Here is a 21714-nt window from a genome sequence, read left to right on the forward strand (position 1 = left end):
AATCATTCATGGCTCCATTCACTTCAGTTCATTGTGGACTATCCTGTGCTCCCTTGCCCTGTGAACTGCAGCCAGTTTCAGTACAATGACATTAACAGCACATAGACAGGGGTCTGGAATAATCTTTAGAGGAGGATATTGATTTGGCCAGCTTCATTTGATGTTACACACATTCTCAAAATGTATGAGTAGCAATATGTCCAGTAGTGACATTTACTGTAAACAGCGGTGTTGGATCACAAATGTGTAACTGCTTCAAACTGTGGCTGTTTACAAGGCATGCAGGGCCTAACACACACTGTAACATACAGGGCCAGGACTGAGCGTGGAACACCCGCCCTGCTTGCAATTAAGGTTTTACATAAATTTAACCCTAATGTGAATGTAAGACTTTATTAGCAGCAGCTGCAGTATTGCAGAGAATATCTTTATAGCACATGCCACACTATAGGAGAGGAAGAAGAGGATAGACACATGTCATGTGGTGATAAAAATAATCAAATTATCACCAGAAAGCAAGTTTTATTATTTTGAGATATAATGGAAAATATAATTGCAAGCATTCCCCCTCTTAGCTCCCATGAATCCTGCGTTGCCCATTACTATGGACCAAAATTCAGGGCTCCTCTCATTCTGCTGCATTGATTTTTAAGTCGTCTCTGTTTCGACAGTTTCCCCTCCCCACATGTTTTAAAAGTGCAATACTAAATCACAGCAGCCCTACAAACTGTACTGACCATCACTTTTGTAACAGACAAACAGGCAGAATATTTCTTCCCCTTCGGCACTTTTGCTGCTTACCTCGCACATCTCATTTGTCACGATGTAACTCCTCCTCATCATCTTTTCAGTAATGCTGAGCTGCTGATTTTTTTTTCCTTCACAGGCAAAAAAAAAAAATATTAGGAGGACTTGTGTGACTGAGTGTTGTGGTAATGATGTTCCAGGATGTGAGAAACAGTCTTCATGTTCTTCCAGTGCTGCATCATATTATTATTATTATTATAATAATCCCACACTGGCTCTGCTCGGTGTCCTTTGAAGGAAACAGGTTTGTGGGGGAAAAACACAAAGCACTTGTTAATTTTTGAGTTTTAGACAATCCTGCCTTCGTTATCTGCTACTACTCTGTACATAATGTTTGTATAAAAGAAAAAAAAAGAAAAACATGACCAGCATTTGATGTTATAAAATACTATGGTCATACTTCTGAGTGGATAAGTGGAAGTTTACAGGTGGTCAGCGTTTTCTCTCCAAAGGTGAATGAAAGATAAACATAGAGAATTATTATATTATGTATAACAGTAGTGTTGAAATTGCAGTTGTGTATTAGATACTTTATATTAAATGTGCATCAGAGTCATATAGAGATGGAACTTATTTAAGAAGAGGATAATTCAGCTATTTATTTCTATATAAAAAAAGAGCGATGTGTATTACTGTTGGCATGTTTGTGTTCACGCATCAATCATTGAGTTGCCTTCTTAACTGTTCTGCTACTCGTGGCAAGCAAATTATTAGATGTTTAAAGAGCTTTGATTGCCTGCAGGTTAATAAATCTTTCTTTGATCCCGTCTGTTGTTGCACTATAGTGAGAGAAAAAAAAATTATTATAAGAGTGTTGTTTTTAATGTTCAGCTATTTCTCAGTATTTGACAAAAAATGATGCACTTTTTTTCCTCAACAATTTTACTTCATCACCGGTTTGTTTTTGTCAGCAAATTAGGCGCCAGACATCTTGGAATGACACACACAGTGATAACTGATCGTTTTGTCTCTCATATGTGTCATCTGTTGAGAAGTCAAAGGATGAAACAAGTGCTTTTATGTTGCCAGTATGACCTTATCTGCTTACGTTTGTATCTGTTTGTGTATTTTTGCATTACACTGTAAAATTCATGCCTGCTGAGGATTACAGGTTATCAGCAATCTCCACATGTTAACTAATTTATTTCAGAGTATGAAGCATTAGCGCTTCCTCATCCACGCGTCTGTTTCATTATTTAACTCAAAGTGTTACACTAACTGAGCATAGTGTGCAATAGAAAACAGCGTATGAGTGTCCTTGTCTCTCTCTCTGTACATATTTTCTGTATGAATGATTGTACTCTGCCCGATCATTGAACAGTATTTTACACATTACCTCAACACTTAACTGGGCAATTAAGTGTGCCATTTGTCTTTGTATGTTTTTTTTTTTCATTTTCTGACAGGTACAACAGGTCATCCATGAACATCCATTTTGCTGAAAACAAAAAGAACACACTTTCCCAAATATAAAGATGATCAGCCTTCTATGATGACTGCAATAGATGGAAATGTTTTACTACTCATTTTCACCCATTTGTTGTCATCAATAAAATTGCTTTAAATTGTATTTTTGGATACCAAATGTCTTTTTGTTTTTTAATGTAAAACCCTGCGTGTGAAGACGACGTCCTCTGTGTGCCAGAATGTTCAGCCTCAGTTGAGAGCGCACATCAATAATGGCAGAAACAGGCAGTGACACAAAACTGCAAGCAGGCAAGGTGACACAGTGATGTTTGTTTTTTTTTCCGTGGTGCTCAGCTGCATGTCTGACAGGAAATAACAAGCAACTCAAGCAGCACAGAGACTTTTTCAACTTGTAATGAAGTTGAAACCACCAGACTTCATTCTTCATAGAGGTGTTGGGTAGTTTTTGGAAGAGGGTAGGTTAAAAAAATTATCACAGAAAAACCTTCTAAAACACACATAAATGAAAAAATGATGCACTGGCCCTTTAATATATACTAACGTGCTGCGTTGGAGTTATTTAGAAGTAGTGGAGAGAATACTTATGTGTACATTATGTGTCAAAATATACACACAATTTACTGCCACAGTGCATTTTGACTGCTGTAAACTGCAACATTGAAACAGATGACTTCCTCTCTGAGTGCTGTGGTGCATGGTGCAGCCTCACGTGTTGCCCTGCTGAACCAGGACTCCTGCCAGAACTCTGTCCCCGTGTTTCCCTCCATCTGACTGAAGGAGGAGGGGGGGACTGCACTCACTTCTCACTGAGAAGTTTCAACTTTGCAACCTCTTACACACTGACAACGCACAGCAACCCCACTAAGTCCAGCTGAAACCTTCAGCTGATGCTTTTGAAGTGCCATTTTTTATACAGTCTGTGTGCATTTGAGCCTGTTTTACTCTTTGATTCTGGTTTTATGGTTTGCAATAGCTTTATCAGGCTGTAACACTATCAGTTTTATGACTTTTTCTTATTACACTTACTTAGATACAGCCAGTAAGAGATAAAGTAAACAATGAGAAGCAGCTGTGTTTCTGTCTGGAATCAGAGCTCAGAGGGAAACACTGCTCAGCCCTGTTGTGGCAAATCTTTGCTAATCTGCATGAAATGTAACGTGAGCTCTGATTGGCTCTCAGGTGAAGCTGTTGGCAGGCTCATGTGTTCGCATCCTTTGACACTTGGACGAGTCAGGGGGAGACGGAGCTCTGGTTACACTTCACCCAGGGACATTTAAACCATTACAGAGTTAGAAGCCCTTTTCACAAACTACTATTGAATGTGTTTTAAGAAGTAAAGACATGGGATTTGTAAGAAACTCAGAATATGCAAAATATAATGTAAGTCTAAGAATGACAGTCTTCCGGAGAAAAGTGCACTTATATTTCACACTTTAAACTCAAAATTATGAGAAAAAAGTCTGATTTTGTAATTTTTTATTATTCTTTTAATCAGAGGCCCAAATCTTTTCCTAGTAATAGTGCTCTTCGCTCATCAACCATACAGTTTATGGCAGCATATTGAACACAGCTATTTTTGGTGCTCAGATGTTTGTAGCTGAGGCTCAGAACGATAACCATGACTTTAACAGACCTTTTTTTCCTTAGGAACATGTCACAGGAGAAAAAAGCATGGTGATATTTTGCAGCTTTGCTGCACAACAATCCAGGTGTAACGTGTTTGAATGGCAGCATTTCACTCCTGTTGTTGTGCATGCTGGATCAGTAGGACAATAAAATGTGATATTTAATGGAACTGGGCCATTGTTAATGCTTTTAATTCCACCAGTGCTTTCTTCTGCTATCAGAGTCCTGCGTCACAAATCTGCTTAAAAATGGATTGAATCTGAAATGTGGGAACATTTTTCATTCATATTGCAGATAATGTGGAGCTGTTTATTGTGAAGTGATTTCCTTTATGTGTTGCATTGTGACCTACAGGCAGCGTGTGCTGTATGTTTGGGAAACAGAGATGGATTTCAATCACCCGAATTGTTCATGTGTCCTCAGTTCAAACAGAAATACCTGTGTGAGTGGAACATGAGTGACAATGAAGCTCGCTGGCTGTTTCTTTATCTGTAGCTGACACTGTATGCCTACCAGGCAGTGTTGTCATGTTAACTATCAACTAGCAAGATAAAATCCAGGAAATGTATTAGTTCTGTGTCCTTTGCACACAAGCATTCAACTCATAATGATGAGTTTCTCCTCAACCCTTACAGTCCTGGAGGAGCACTCCACCCTTTTCACACAAACAGATCAGTTTCCTTGTCATGGGTGTTACTTTAGCTCGTCCTCTACAAATAGTTCCACTGTATACTGTCTTCAGCAGAACGTAGGGCTCAACAGTCTCTGGGATATAGTGAAAATATCCAGATGCATCATGGGAAATATAAGATTCTGTGATTTTGCAGCATGTCAGGCAAGACTGCCCATAAGAATTCATATTCCTTGTTTTTATGGTCATGAATGAAGACAACATACCTGAGACTGAAACATGAAGTAAATATAGGAAAAGTGAGGTTTGAGAACATCTTTTGTTACATTGTTAATATTCAGCCAATACTTAGTGAAACTCACAATGTCTGTGAAAGCTCCTTATATAGACGGAGGAATTTAATCCTGTGTCCTCTTGATAATAAAACTTTCCCTCTGATAGTCAGAGATAAAGAGGACAGTGTTGTCCAGCAGAAGTGAGGACTGTGCTGAGGTCTGCTCTAACACCATCTGTCCCTTTGGAACAGCATTACATGGTATGGAGCCTTTTCTTTCCATGTGCACTGACTTTCTGTTTCCTCTCACAGATACTGAAATGATGGCATAGTGGAAAAACTTCCACTCTGTGGTTGCTCTTTTTAAGGAAAATATTCTAGCAGAGAAAAGCAGATGAACGGGAGACATGCTCAGATCTGTATGATTTTAATACACTAAGAAGCCGGTATAACTGATGATGATGATGATAGAACTTTTATTTTGTTAAAAACAAATGTGTAGTATATCCATTATTTTTGAAATAACATAGCATTACATACAGAAGGCACTTACAAAAACAAGTTAAATTACAGATGCTGTTATTATAAACATTAAATTACTGATTAAAAAACTTAATGACAGAATGATAAAAGACGAGAAATGACAGCACCATTGGCAACCTTTGAACAGTACACCTCAAATAAAATTTAGCATGATTGAACCCTACAGTACAACAGAACATACTCATTTGTTATCAGTGTAATAATAATAATGATAATAATGCCCGAGCTATGCTTTTAAGTATAACTTAATCATCGAGATAAAAAGCTTCAACTCAACAGTTTTGTATTTATTTTCACTAGTCAGAGGTTTGTTTTATTATTTATATATTAGGCTTTGTGGTTTCTGCTCTGTGCAAGTCCTGGTACATCTCTATCAGGCGAGTGGCCTCTCTCTGTCCTGATAGCAAAGCACCATGGGTAGTGGAATAGTATTTTCTGTGGGTGGCCTCTCCAGCAAACAGGACCTGAAGGGGCTGAGCACAAAAAAGAGGAGAGGAAGAAAATGAGTCAAAACAAGATCCATCAGTGTCATCGTGACATATTTTTGGCTTCTTCCTGCAGCACTGTTTTCTATTTCTGATTCCCTTGTTAGCGCTCCACGTCGTAGGAGGTCACAGTACCTTTCCTCGGGGTATGATTTCATTTTGACAGGACTGAAAACCTCTGCACAGGGGTCATGTTGTTCCTTCAGCAGTGTCAAGTGAGCATGCAGAGTTTCTAACCCCACCTCCCGCCCCCCCACATAATCCTTCTCTCTCCCTTCATCCAGGATGCATCAGGTTTCAGGGTCTAGACTTCTGGCCTGGAATGAGTATTCAAAACCCTCCTGACACCAGCTGTATTTGTTCTGCGTGTGCTACAGTGTGACATGGTAGTGATGACACTGCTGCATTAGCCAGATGCTCTCAGAGTACAGGCTGAGATTGTAAATAAACAAAAGTCTAGCTGATAAAAATACAGCTGGAGAAGCAATTACACCCCAGATTTCTACATCCATGACATTTCTATTAGTTTTATATAGGGAGGAGGCTAAGCACAGGGAGTGCTTAGCCTTTAAATGATGTTTTCTGGCACTGAGATCAGCTTATGTTCTGTTAACGTGCCAAAACATCCCCACAACAATTACTACAGAGATCATTGTAAGGCTACCAGCTGTAATGCATTAGAGGTGTTATTGTGTTTGTCTTACCGGAGCCTTGGTGCTGTTGGCATAAGGCAGTGGCATAGCCAGCCTCTCACAGTCTGCACCGCTGGATCCGACCCTGGTGAAGGAGTAGGAGCCTCGGATGTATGGGTTACTGCCCCATGAGGAACGCAGGATGCGCCGGGGCTTCGGAATGTCGGGGTTGCCTGTGGATGAGCAAACGGAGAGACGGAAAGTCAGCACAGATAGAAGATTGATGTGATGTGATGTTTAGGCACAGCACTGCTGTGACCTAAATGCTAACTTTAGCATGCTAACATGTTGTCAATTATAATCGTGGGATGCTGATGTTTATAGATGATAGCGGGTTAGCAGTGTTCACCAAATGTACATTTGTATCATCAGCAGCAGTTTGTACAACTTTTTGGGGGGAATATTGAACAAAAACCCACAAACTCATTGCAGGACTAGTATCTGGCTGATCATCTGGGGAGCTTGACTGTGTTTAGATAATGAGATATATCAGGGCAGATGTTTAAAGTGAGATGAAAAGTAAAGTAAGTAAGTAAGTCTCCCTCTGGGGAATTAGTCGACACAGCGACTAGTTGTTGAGATATTTTAATCTGGACCAAAGCGCCGGACAGGCTCACACTCAACATTCTCAGACCTCCTGCAAAGCCTTTATAATACAAAACCAGTTCAAACTAAGAATGTGGCAACTGTAAGCCTTTTACTGGGACGTCCAATCTGCCACCACTAATCAACACGTGACCCTGTGTGAGCAGTGAGACACCAGCGAGGCTATATGTAATTAAGCAGGGGATTAAACTGCACTGACCTAGATGTGGAGTGTGTTTAATTTTACATTCCACATCTATAGGAAGTCCACTGACGCTCATCATGAAGTGACAGGGACTGTCTTTGCTGTGACCTAATTCTGAGGCAATGGCTGCACACTTGTTTGAAATTTTTCACCTCTTTTACAGTCTGTACATGTTAACACTGAATTCACCTCATTCACGCCTCCCAGTCATAAGAAAGAGAGGTAATGTATCAAATGTCTCTTTCCCTTATTTTACACATGATCACTCCTCCTGTTGCCTTTGTTGAGGTGACACCGAACCACTTAGCTGCTGCTCACAGTGCACATAAAACAGGCACCTGAGTTATTCAGCTGTATTATCACGCAATCTTTTTTTTCTCTGAAAAAGCTGCTTACGTGACAGCTGAAGCTTATGTCATTTCCTTTCCATGAAATACAATGACCCAGCCCCGAGTCATGGTTTCAATGAGTCACTGAGCTCAGCCTTCCATGACTATTGTGTTAGTTTTGCCTTGATTCCCTTGATTCATGTAGTGAAGGCGTAACTATGACAGATTTCTGTTTTCTGCCTTAAAATCTACAGATGTGTCTTTCTTTAGTTAAAGCTAATGAATATTAAGTAAAATAGAGGAAAATAGAAGTAAGAAGCACAACCTCTTATGTAATTATCTACATACGGTAACATTAAACCGGATGTGTGATGGCATATTTGGTGAGTGTGCATGCCCTGACCTGTAAAGCGCCTCAGCAGCTCAGTGCAGGTCTCAGCCACTGTTTCATCATCACAGCGCTCCATGTACAGTGCCTCCTGCCCACAGATCCAGCCGCTCAGCATGTAGCCGTAGCGCTCTGGTGGGTAGAGGACGTCAAAGCTACAGATCTTTTTGTACCAGAGCTCCTCTGGGTAGGTCAGCTGCTCCAGCTGGGCCTCATCCTCCCACACAAACTGGATGCTGTTGCACTCTGGGCTCCAGAATGGCTCCTCGAACTCCAGGAATATCTTATCGGTGGTGCTGATGCCCAGCTTCTCGATGGCGAGCACTTTGTCTTCAGGCAGTGAGGGGGAGAACATGGCCTCGTGGTTCTCCTTCAGCACACCCAGAGAGGTTGTCACTATCACATGGTCAGCTGTGATCCACTCCTCGTCTTCACACTCCACACATATAGGATGGCCGAGGATGAGAGGATCGCAGCTGTGATTATTCTCATTGTGGTTGGTGTTGTTGCTCTTGCTGATCACCTCCTGATGCTGGGTTGAGTAGTTCCAGTGGATGCTGCGGACCGGTTTGCTAAGGCAGATGGTGTGGGATGGGATGTTCTGGGCCAGGAGCTCCACAATCTTCATAAAACCTTCAGGAATGACATAATGTGCACCGGGGATCTCTGTCCACTCACCAAACTCACTCAGAGACACCTCATCCATACTGGGAGAACTGCTTTCACAGCTCTCCACCTGAAACATGAGCAGAGATTAATCAGTTGCTAATAGACTGGACCAAAAATTAACATAACAGTCAGTGGTTAAATCATCTTTGCAATCACACCTCTAATGCTCTGAACCTCTCTTAAGTGATTAAATCTCTCACTGTATGTCAACAAGTCAGCTACAGCCACAGCCCTCAACGAACCAGCATGATATAGCTGCTTTAAAGGACACCTGTTGCTAGAGAACTAAAAAAACACCTGCACCACTGCTCCTGGCTCATTAGTCAGTGAAGCAGCATGGTAGCACACACCTGGTGGCTAATGTGCTAGGAAAACTGTGAGATCCTGACAATTATAGAGTGCTGCCACTATGCTGCCATAGCTTCAAGTCATTCCTCAGAGGATGCCGGGTTGACTCTCACATAGTGTGGTGAATCTGGTGCAAACACAGTTGAAGACTGTTAAATCAATGCATTTCAAAGGGCATCAAGATGTGAGCTTAACATTAGTGCATGCAAAGACACTCTCATGGAATTCTAAGAACTCAAACTTAAACCATGACACAGAACCTTTACAGGTTCTGACACTGATATGATCACAGTGTCACACACACACCTTGAGGTACTGTTGAAGCATGGACAGTTTCAGTTTCTTGGTGCTCTCAGAATCATCAGGATCCAGCATGATCCTCTTGCGCACCAGGTCTCGTGTAAAAACGCCAACACTGTTCTGGCTTTCAGCACAAACTGGCTTCCCGTTCTGGAAGAACTCCTGAGTCAGCTCGTACACCTAAAGAAGGGCAACCAGCAAGAAGGAAAAGTCAGGGGGAAGAAGAAGGAGGAAGCAGGGAACCGAAGACAGAAGAGGGTGAAACCAGTTTAGATCAGTTTAGAGCAGCTCTTTTTAGGGCAGGTCAGCAGATAGCTGGATCAACACTGCAAAGGACAAGAAAGTGACCACGCAGACTAAAACAAAAGCTGCTACGCTGACAAGATGTTACATGAAGGCTCGGGTGGTGTTTACAGCCAGAATTATCCACCTTTTTCCTAGAAACAGAGCCAAAGCAACAGCAGCTACGCATCAACATGTGTCAAGTCAAAACATTTCACAGAGTGAAGATAGGCTGTCTCAACCTCAGGTTAATAAAGTTGGACTCAAAGAGCTCAGTCTGACTTTGACTTATCTCATGCTGGTACAACCTTCAAATTTGACATGCCCTGATTATGTAAGGACAACACAAAATACAATCAAGTCTCCTCTACATAGGTAGTTTTGTTTGTTGTCTGTATTTTTGGGACATTGGCTATACCAAATAAGAATAAAATATATTATAAATATGGTATATATAATGAGGCTACTTCCACTAGAAGCAGCATCAAACAGCAGACATGCCTTCCATTCCTGAGTAAGACAACTATGAAGAACATGCATTTCTTGCCAAACCGCCATGGTAACTGGTTTAAACTTGCTGGGAGTACATATGTTTTATTTAAAGGATACCTGCTAACAGTTAACTGTAAAAACCAAAATGCACTGCTGCTTCTGACTCATTAGTCAGTCATTCGTGACGCAGCACAGCAGCAAATATTATCTGATGGCTAAAGTGCCACCTCACTATTAGTTTAGCTGCTCTCTTCATTCTCATGACATTTTAATAAAAGTAGAAGTCTACAAGGATTATAGATTAAGAAAGAGTAAATCAAGGCTAATTGACCATAGCCTCATTAACCCCAGTGTTTTTACAGCCAGTAGATAAAGAGGTCTGTTTACATTTGGAGTTTACACTTCTAAATTTTTAAAGAGTTACCTTACATACTGTGGTATTATGCAGGCTCCATGCTCATGCATAGGTCCACTTGTGCGTGCAAATGTGAATTCACGTGTGCACGTCAGTGTGCACATATTACATCCCACTCACCTCATTGTACAGGTCACTGAACTCCTCCACCAGGTCCTTGGGGATCCTCTTCCCAGAGTTGGTCTGGTAATGAGCCACACCATTCTTGGTGTAAAGGCTGATGCGTCCCACACTCCTCTCCCCATCTGTGGTGTGCTCCAGCAGCCCGTTGTCCTCTGCCAGGTGGTACACTGGGTTCCCATTCGCACCATGGATCCAGGTAGCTCCAAGCTCCAAAGTTGCTTGTCCTGCACACCAGAAAAAGCAACAAAGAACAATGAACAAAAACAATTCAGCATCCTGCACATGGATTTAAATAGAGCAGTATTTGATGTTGGCTCAATCACATTTGAGAATTGGACAGTTCAACACAGAGGTCAACTCAATTAACATCCTGCAGCTGAGAACCACACTGGAGTACCACTTCATACTGAAGACAGGCATCACACCTTTGATTTCTATAATTAAAATGGACTATGCTTCCATATTATTACATATTCTCTAACAATTAAACATTCATTTACATAACAGGGGCCACTCATACTGCATTGTATTCTATAATGCAATATGAGTGACCCCAGCAGAGGCTGTTCTCTTCTTTATTTTTGCTGGTTTGAAGCATTTAGATCAGTGACAGTGAAATTTTTCATCATTTTTCTAGGAAGTCTCTAATTGCATGTATTAATTCAGCAGAACACTCTTGACTGTATGACTAACTGTTTTCCACGTAGGTATGAAAATATGTACTAAGCAGAGACGTTATGCAGAAGACATGATGTACAATACTTTGATAATGTGTTCACAGACCAGATAAAATGTTTCTGCAGAATGGCTCCAGTGTCAGAGATCCTTTGTTCATGTCAGCAGTCAAATGGAGCTTTGCATGGATCGGCTTACACATAATTTGAAATTGCTGCCTGATCCAGTCTTTGTGATATAAGTTCAACAATGTTTGCAAAAATGACACAATGACACAGAAACACATGTGAAGCATGTGATTTTAACCATTTAAACATATGTTGCTCTGTGAATGTTTGAAAAAAGGCAAACTCTCACCGTGCTGAACACTTTGAACTCTCCCACCGATGTGGTCTGAGGCTTCTAGGACAGTGACATCCGTGAAGCCCTTATTAAGTAGGACCTTAGTCGCAGCAAGGCCAGCCAAGCCGGCACCAATCACTACTATTCGAGGCTGTCGATGAGTGTGTAGGCCGCTACTAAGAGGATCATCAGTGCTGTCTGAGGAAATTTCACAACTTTGCATGCCGTCCAAGATCCTCTTCAATGAAGTCTGAGGGACAAAGGAAACACATGTGACCCAAGCTGAGAATAGCACCATCATAAAACATGTTTTCTGTTGTAAAAAGGCAACCAGGTAAAGTCAAGTCTTCTCTTCTGGTCCCTTCAATGGTCTAAGCAGTTATTGTCCAGCAATAAGCATCAGCTCTGCTTAAAAAGGAGACATTGTTGGGGCAGATGTTGGTATATAAAACACTATAAAACAATCAAAAAACCTATAAATGATCTGTGAAGTGCCACAGCATATATACATAGTGTACACATGACAAGGAGTTAATGGGACAACATATCTTTTGGGCAAAGATCTGTATCTCAAAAACATCAAACTCTCACATCTGAGGACAAACACTGCCATTGTTACCCACAGAACACACTTCAAACATTGCTGCTGTTTTTTAAGATATTTCAGAAACAGGCACACATGCACCACTTCTGGTAGATAGGTATAGTGCCGTGTAACTTTTTCTAGTAAACAAATTAACAAAAAGTGAAGTTTTGGGCACTTTAGTTTAGTTTAAATACACACACACAGGCACGCACGCACACATAATTCACCTCCCTTAAGCCCTGTTGTCTTGTGTTGCTAATTAAGTGGCGTCTACAAAAGCCTCTTTTATATCTGATAAGTGCTGTTTATTGGCGTTCTCCCCTAATATGACCCACATTTACAGCTATGTTTATAACAGTGATTAACTTCTTTTTTCCATTGCATGTGTTGTGTATCGCTGTTTATTGAGGGTAAAGCTAAATTGGAAGCCCTCAGACTACTCTGTTATTTTCATCAGAAAATAGACTGAACAACAGAAATGTGTTATTACAGGGTCTCTAATTAAACTGGCATCAGAGAGGAACATTCACAGTGAGGACAGAATATACAGACGACTTGTTATTCGGCACACAAGGCTGCTTCAAGTGAATGTATGGAGAGTTGTGTGTGCCTCAGTTAACCCAACAGAGAAAGTCACTGTGTTCCTCCATAAAGTTTTAATGGAAGATATTTATTGGAACATTGTTATAATTTGAAATTGACTGTTTCTCCCTGATCCTGACTTCTGCAGGCTCTATTACACAAATCATATAGACACATACACACACATACTCTGCTTTGTTACCACAGCAACGCAGGAGAGAGGGTGGAACATATTATACTATGTATAAAATCACATTGCTTGAGGTCACGCAGCACAAAGCACTCAGAACATACTGAACTCGCTGCTTTGTGTGTGTATGCGTGTACAGTACACAGCCATCCTCACTGACTTTTTTTCTACTTTGATTCAGCTTCAGCCTCTGAGCTGTAAAGCAGTCAGCACCTTGGCTGGATGAGTCACTTGATCACCAAGAGTGTCAGAGAGGGAAACCACAAGCCAGCGTGTGTGTGTGTGTGAGGAACATCTGCAAAGTGACCACACGCTGTAACATGTAGAGAGGGCTCTCTGTAAATCTGTGTGACGTCCTGTTTCAAGAGTCTTGGTTGACTGCCGAACACAGATGTAGGTTAAATCTGCTGATCTGCTTGGGGTCAATACATGGCCCGACTTCAAGACCCTCATCCTGAAAGTGGGTCGGACACTGCACAGATTTATAGAATGGGTGATTCTGTCAGAAGAAGATGTTCTGACGATACACAGATGCTGCCTTGTAGTTAGCTGTGATTATTTTTTGTCTAATTTTTTTTAACCAATTTTTGTGTGTTTGTTTTTAAGGCATCTAAGCCACAGCACTTCTTTCATCTGATTATTTTATCCATTCAATAGTTTATCATTTGACTTTCTAGAAAATGTATTAGAATTATATGTATTCATCTAAGCTCAGTCCTCTGAGGCAGGTATTAGCTGACTCTGAATAGGCGCTCTTCTGCTGCCTAAGCCACAGAATCATGTCATTGTAAGACTCAAAAGAAGTTTCAGTTCTCTCTTTCTCTGACATGCATCTTGGCCATGAAACATTTCTGCATTAAATCTCAACACACAGAAAAGAGTTTAGCAATACAGTTAGTCATCATGTGGATTCCAAGAATGTCAGGCGGAAAATGCAATAGGAACCCGAATAAATTTCAGGACTTCAAAGAACATTATGGGTGGTGCTGCTTATTAGAAAGAATAATGTCCTCATTAAAGGATTGCCTGAAACTATTGAGGCTGTAAACTTCAAAAAACAAATATTTTCAGTAGACTAATTGTTGAAATGTTCTGAATTGAGGTTAACGTGTCTGCTCCCTGTGCCCTTTAGTTAAAGAATAGACTTTGTAAATGTGGTTTCTTGTCTTCCGGTGCTTTCAGTAGCTTGACTGCTGCTCTTTTATTTTCTAAAGTGTGTCACAGGTGGCTGCAGATTTAGAAAAAATGGGGCAAAAAGGAGGCAGGTGGAGTGGTTGTATTTGCTGTGTAGTCAGCTGTTTGTAATTTGCTGGATGTTTTGTGGCTGCATTTTGTTTTATGTGGTTGTGTTTTGCCAAAGTATCTGATGTTCATGTATGAGCATATAACTTAAGAGGTTATGTGCTCACTGAACATCACGTGTTATGACCTGCTGCCAGGCCCATTTGATGATAATGTATAATATGATAGTCTTTGAACCAAATCCTCTGTGTGATATCTTTGTGAGTATTATATTTAAAAAAGAAGCCTGACAGACTCTGGTGTATATACCCAGGAAAGAATATCAGATAATGGCCAGTGTTCTGTACTCTATACTGTGGCCAGATGACTTTTTCACTTTACTATAACACAGGGAATACTTAAGCCATGTCCTGTGAATATTAACCATTGTTTAACATGTAACTCTACCTCACATCTGTAAACAAAACCCGATTTCCAGCAGCAATCCTTAGTCTAAAGAGGAGTGATGGATCTAATTCATGGAAAGCATTTGATCACTTCACACACACTAGCCTCTCTGACAGATTGTGCATCCTCCCTGGTTGCTTGTAATTCCAAGGCTGGTTAATACACCCGCCACATGTCACCGCTACACGCTTTACACCACCACCACAGATTAATGTGTGGGCTGGCCTTGGGTAGATAGGCGGCTAAGAGTGAGGTGGAGTGAGGGGGAGGGAGTGGGCTACCACTGACCTAGAAATGGCAAACTACAGTACAGTGCTGTGTGTTTGTGTGTGTGTGTGTGTGCTGGTGGTGGACCTTTCAAGAGTCTCTCATCTTTTCTGCCTTTTCCTCTCTTCTCTAAGTGTGCACAGATGTGAGTGTGGACACAGCTGGAAGGGGCTGAATCCACGCTGCTTTCTGCATTTCCTCCATCAGTCCCATGTGAATCAGCTATTAGCACGGAAACAGACATTTCTGCATCCCTACTTAAAAAGAAATGCAGCATATTCTGGGCACTTTGTGCCAAAGGCCGTACATTCCACACTTCTATCCTAGATTTTCCCAAGCTAGGATGATGGAGTACAGAAGCGTGACAGACACACACACACACACACACTCCAGCACTGCTACTTTTTACCACACTGATTGATCCCCTTATGCAGATAAGGAGACTGGTGTCCTGTGAGACTATTGTAGTACAATCAGATACACCCACAGTCAGAGAACTCAGTGATAAACAAATAAACAAACAAAAAAGACCATTTATCCCTCAAATAAATACGGATACTATACTCTGAAACTAATGGCTTCATTAGTAGCTGTTTGTTTTGTCAGGATGTAGTGATTCATTTGTTTTATATTTTTGTACCTGCAGATTTGTGAAATCAAATCCTTTATCTGTGACTTATCATTGATACTGGCAGGAGAGGGCTGGAACCCTGAAAGCCAGACTAGGTCTTTAATTCTGACCTTACTTAATCAATAAAGGATCAATAAACCATTAGTTAGAGCTTATGGTTAGAAAATAGGGTCAGTGATAAAAAATAATTCACTCTTAGGATTTTGACTGAGGACAGAGGAGGCTGTCCTGCAGCAGCCTATATGCTGCCTGTTAAAGCCTTTACACTGCCACGTACAATCAGCTGTGATGCCAAAGTGGCAGCAGTTTGAAACAAGGCAAACAACTTTACTCAACGTTACAAGCGTTACTCTAATGATGAATCACCGGCTCCACACCAACACCCAAACGCGTCTTTACACGGACACTTTTAAGAAACGTTTAAACCAAATTATTGACTCAGTTTGTCCCGTTAAACACACACACACACAGCGAGAGAAGCAGACATGCGATACAGCGTGGCTAGGATTCGGTCTGATCTGCCGGTGGAGTGCTTTCACGGGCTGCTCTTCTGTTTCATCAACACAAACAGCTGGTGACATTTGGTATACAGTGTGCGCGCTGGCACACTACACAAAATAAGCTGCGATCACAGTTAATAACACAGCCTGCTCTGTAACTCGCCATCACAGTCCCACTGCGGACTAACACCGCTGTTAAATGTGCTCTCGGTAGATCAGCTGGTTTACCTGACTCTCTTGATCTTCAGTTTAAAAACCCCTCACAGTGCTCCTCTTTCCTTTGTGCCGTTCTTCCCCTCACACCGGCTCCGCTTTGTATTTATGCTTGAAAACCAGAAGCAGCCAGTTTTCCCGTTGCCGCTGCCTCCTCATTCATTATTCATGAGCTCCAATGACGCTAAAGACCAGCCCTCCGCTGAGTAAGCCTGCTGTCACAGAGCGGCTGCCTGCTGCTGCTGCCTAAATACCCACACACACACAAACACACGCTCACACACCAGGGTGGGAATTAACTTTTCAACATGTCGACATCAAACACCAGATGAAGAGTCAAATGGTAACTCATCTTTTTAATGTCTGAAATCTACCAGCAACCTTCATATTATCTCTAATGTTTATGATGCTGTCACTAATTTAGCTGCACACATGCATGAAGTGTTATAATAGTCTATTTTTCTCCCTGACCAAATGTGAATGAATATTATATACTGTATTTGATTTGCTTTTTATACTCACTAATTTTAACCATAGATTGTAAAAGTTCAACATCATGTGTTTAAAGCATTAAATAAACTACTCATTGAGCAGCAAACCGACACATTAAACAGTTTACCAGTTTTATTGTATTAGATACTGTATTAATCTCAGAGGGAAATTCTTTACAGCTGCTGCCAAGCAGTGTCATACAATGACTAGCAAGGCGCGCCACAGGCTAGGGTGAAGTGTCTTGCCCAAGAACACACAACAGTGACTAGGGAGGAGTTGGATCAAACCACCAACCTTCCGGTTACTAGACAACCCTGCTATACCACTGCGCCACTGTTGTCCCCGTTATTACTGTGTATTACGCAGGGTGTAATCAGCAATTTATTGTTGCTACTGGTCAAAGATCTAATTTTAACTTGAACTAATATGCTCTGATGATCAGACCCACAACCAACAACAACTGCAGCACAGCTAATAAAAAGTAATTAGTAGGCCTAAGGAGTCAAATACATGTTATATTAGAGTAATAAAAATATCAAATAAAACCAGTCTGAGCAGTCTGCCATTTGTTCAGACAATAAAACGTGTCAGTATGATAAACTGGAATTGTCTGTCAAGGTAATGCAGAGGCAGTGAGACAGTAAATAATAATTAACAAATAGGAACAGAGTGAAAAGTGAAACATGAATATTAAATTACAGTCTAATGACTCAATAAGAAAGGTGTGGCACTACATGGGGCCATTAATGTAATAATCAAATGAAGGATCTTTATTCAGGTTAGTGCTGTGAAGTGTGCCTGAACAGCTAAATGCACAGCAGAAAGACCTTTAATCACATCTTTAATTCATCATGTAGCCTATACATACAAAACTTACCTTATAACAAGCCCCTTCATTTATTAAACAACACCCATAATCTTAATAAAATACATTAATGAGCAAATGTGTTATTAATGACAAATTATTATAAATAGATGATGGTGCCTGTGGAGGATGTGCTTCATGTTGGTGAGCAGGAAATCCCTCAGGAAGCAGGAGATGTTTGTTTTGGTGGGTCAACCCTTTAACCTCCCAAAAAAGCCACCCCCAGCTGTGATGTCCACAGGTCCAAAATCATAAATCAACAGGAAGTCATGTGGATCATTCACTGGTGTGGTGATGTCATCAGTGTGTGTGCGCGTGTTAATCGCTGAAGTTCATCTTTCAGGTTGCCTCCCTTCCTGTTCTGTGCTTTGTCTGTGCTTTGTTAAAAGAAGGAAGTTCATCCTGTAATCATTTGAATAATCAGCAGAAAATGATACACACCAGAAAATCTGACATCCTGTATACAAACCATCAACTAAAGTCAGATTGGCATGATAAAAATGTTAAATGGTACTAACTGATTTCCCATATATTTTCCAATATATTGTTATTTGTTATATTCCAAAATAGTATTGAGGCTGTTGCAAATTTAAGGCAGATAGACACTGACAATTATTATATTAATCCCTGACAACACTGATCAATAAATCTAACTGAACTAATAAATGATTTGTTCATTTATTAGTAGTTGCTGCTGAAGTAGAAGCAGAAAAAGAAGTGAGAATGTGACAGACAACTCCATGATATTTTAAACCAGCATTCCAGCTGAAGATATCAAGGTATCATTTGATCTGTGTATGTAACATAGTTCCCTGCCACTTCTAACACTGTTTGGCTCATGGTAGGGTTTAGTGAATTCATGTGTGGGGTTGTGGTTTTAATCTCTCAATTCCTGTATCAATTGGTAAAGATGGACATACTTCGTGCTCAGAAGTGTTGTTTCACACCAGTGGAAAGGTGTATTTAAGGTGCTCTGAACTATCCAACAAGTAGCTACGGCAGGTTTAACTTATCTTGAAACTGTCTGTGTGAAGTCAGATTTGCATGTGACAACCATGGTTATACAACTTATGTCATCATATAGCTGAGTCCCAACAAAACACTGCATGTACAAATTCACGATAAACCAAAATTCAGAGCTACAGGAAAAAGGAACTAACTTTAAGTGGTAAATGTCATTGCTGTTAATTTGACAAGATTACAGATTAGGATTTAAAAGGTCAAACAAACAGAAGGGGTTAATTATTCAGAAGATCAACCACAACACTGTGATACAGATCTGTTCTTTACTCATCCTGCTAACAAAGCAGTGTGCATTCTTAAATATCTCCTTAGGAGCCACACATTCAAACACCATGAACCTGTAACTGCAGATAGGCATTAGTGATAAGTCAACACACAGGAAGCAGAAGTGGTGCTGCTCTTTCCACATTGAAAGAAAAATGGAAGCGCTTAAGAAACCCTTTAAGTATGCCTGTGTCATTCATTATAGTGTAATAATCTGTGCTCAGTCATTGACTGCTAAAATGTACTAAAACAGTGTAGCATCAAGTCCAAATAAACCACCCCAAACAGTACTTTATTCTGCATTATATTTCTCACTCAGTGTAAAAATAGAATATGTGTATTAATGAGATTATTGTTTTGACATGCGATGGAGTCACACTGTGCTCAGTGAAGCTAAAGCTGTATGAACACAGCAGGAAAATCTGTTGGTCAGTACCAAATACATCAACACAGATTAACCATCAGCCAGTCCTTCACTGACAGAATTATGTAATCACAGGTCAGTTGCTGTCATTCCTATGTTCTGATCACATGTTCCTTTGCTGTCTTAATTACTATACAGGACGTTTAGGCTGAGGTGACGTGATCAGCACGTGAATATGCATGTGTTTGCTGTGTAATTAAAGTGTGGAGGAATGCTGGCGTGGGATTGGTGAAGCAGTTGGATCATAAGAAAGGCCTCTCTGTTTGTTGCCCCACCAGGGTACAGAGACCGCACATTGTGTGCCGAGCCAGAGTTGGGTTACTGTATTGTCCATCGTTCTCCCACCTCCCTCTCGCTCTCCTGCATAGCCATGCACCAGAGAAGGGGAAGAAAGTGGCTTTTCATTGATGGGTCAGTTGGAGCATGCACAGGAACTCAATGAAGAGGAGAGTCAGTCAGCTGGCTGCGACTGCCTTTCATGATCTTCAGCCATTTCCCAGCAACAAGCAACCTGCATGAATGCTACAAGAGTGACTCATTACCTCCAGCTCACCAGGAAGCAGCAAGGACGGTGTAAAGGACCAATCGGAACGCAGTCACTGATGGCAAGTTTATTGTTATGGTGTAACTTGCTTTGGGCTTTGGACTTCAAGGTCCTCTCTGAGTTAGAAATAACATTCACTGCTGAGCTTCGAGGGTTCAGTGCAGGGAAACAAACCAACATTACATATGTGAGAGGAATGTATGCAGTCTGGAGCAGACACAGACCTGCACATGCACATAGAAATATACATTAACAATTCATACTCAGAGTGATTCATCACAAATAAATATTTTTTTGTAAGTTTGAATACACCTACGACATTAATTGAGAGTAAAATGCTATTTAGTTTTGTGTGACAGCACACAGAAGGGGCAAGTTAAGGACAATGCAAACGATCGCAGATTTGGACTCTTGTGTTTGTTTAATTATTATTCACAGCAAGCAGAGAGCACATTATTATGTCAGGCTGCATTTTCCCTTCTTGTCCTCTCATCACTGTTGCCCCTTGGTCCATTTCACTCTCTTTTGTCTACACTGTCACACCACCGGTTGTGCAACAGGTCTTGGCCAGAGGTCTGAGTTTTCTGTTGTTGTAGTGTAACAAGGAGTCCTGTCACCACATTTTTTGGCCAAGTCCCCCCCCCCACCACTGAAAGTGATTCCTCCTCCTCAATCTCAAGTCTCACCCAGCCAAACATGTTTACTGTGAGCTGCCTGTTGTACTGTCCCAAAAGGACAAAGCAGATAATCTTAGAAAAGTAGATCTAGTCATAACAACGTACCGTTAGTATGGATAATAATTTGATCATTGGGCATGTGGTTGGTAGGATTATTTAGACTCTGCAAAAGAATTGTCCTGCAGGAAAAAATTATAATAAACATAAAATGGTAAAAGCTCAACAGTAAATACAAGTGAGTCAGTAGGTGCTGTAGATAAATAAAAAAAAGAGTTATTACACTATTCAGAGGGAGAAAGAGAGGACAAGAGGGCAGTGCTGCATTTATCAATAATGCCACTATGGCTTTGAACTGAAGATTTCATTTCTGTCCCGCTGCATTATTAGTGGACCTTTTCACCCCAAGAATTTATCCTAAAAGAGTTACAAGCCAGAGGATTATTAGTCTGTTCTGAAACATGTTAATCTCCTCTGTGATTTCAGTATGAGAATAAAACAGGATGAAAAACACTCTGATAAAGTGTAAAGATAATTATTTGAGAACATGGTGCTTTTCACTTCAACAGCAGGAGGATCACTAAGCAGCATAAGAGCATAAGCATAAAAGGAGCAGCTTGTAATGAAGCACAAATTTAAGGTGCTTTTATTTTGTTCAGTATCTTACTTTTACTCCACTACATTACAGAAAGAATCATTTTAGTTTTTTTGTACAACCTGAACATAAAACACGCAATGTGACATTTTATTAGAAGTTAAACCAGCCCATAGTTTATACAAGTGCAACTATTTTGATAAAGTGACCACTTAAATCAATTATTGTAAGTTGCATTTTCAGTATTTAATTTTTTCTTTACTTAATTGTGTACTGTTGTGTAATTGTGTGTAATTGTGTTTGTTTATGGAGGGTTTTATTTTGTTAGTTTGATTCTAATGAGTAATTGTTATGACCCAACATTGCCTTAGGCCTGTTTGTCTGGGTCTTTGTTTTCACTCAGCATATTCAGTTCCTTGGTACATTTCCACTTCTCTATCCAAATCAGCCGAACAGGCTTAAATGTCCTTGTTCGCTAATGATGTCTGTTCTGATGAAGGAACATGAAAACAGGACATAAAGGTGCTGAGGGAGGA

General features: G+C 40.6%; 1 protein-coding gene across 2 annotated transcripts; it reads right to left on the bottom strand.

The window, feature by feature from the left end:
- Nucleotides 1-5222: 5222 nt before the first annotated feature.
- Nucleotides 5223-16449, bottom strand: smox (spermine oxidase). Of its 2 annotated transcripts, XM_028406511.1 has the most exons (7): nt 16313-16449; nt 11655-11889; nt 10620-10846; nt 9317-9490; nt 8009-8729; nt 6499-6659; nt 5223-5782 (listed from the first exon to the last, which is right to left on the bottom strand). In XM_028406511.1, the coding sequence occupies exons 2-7, from the start codon at nt 11860-11862 to the stop codon at nt 5630-5632; spliced, it is 1644 nt and encodes a 547-aa protein (XP_028262312.1). In that variant the 5' UTR covers nt 11863-11889; nt 16313-16449; the 3' UTR covers nt 5223-5629. The 2 variants fall into 2 exon arrangements, with proteins under 2 accessions (XP_028262312.1, XP_028262321.1); XM_028406520.1 differs by lacking the exon at nt 9317-9490.
- Between the last annotated feature and the right edge of the window lie 5265 nt (nt 16450-21714).

The sequence above is a fragment of the Parambassis ranga genome, chromosome 1 (assembly GCF_900634625.1).
Source record: "Parambassis ranga chromosome 1, fParRan2.1, whole genome shotgun sequence".
NCBI lineage: Eukaryota > Metazoa > Chordata > Actinopteri > Ambassidae > Parambassis > Parambassis ranga.

Coding starts and splice junctions, on each gene's coding strand:
- smox (XM_028406511.1), bottom strand. CDS start 11,862: ATGCAAAGTTGTGAAATTTCCTCAGACAGCACTGATGATCCTCTTAGT. Junction 8,730..9,316: donor TGCTTCAACAGTACCTCAAG/GTGTGTGTGTGA, acceptor CTCATGTTTCAG/GTGGAGAGCTGTGAAAGCAG. Junction 6,660..8,008: donor GCTGCTGAGGCGCTTTACAG/GTCAGGGCATGC, acceptor GCTCATCCACAG/GCAACCCCGACATTCCGAAG.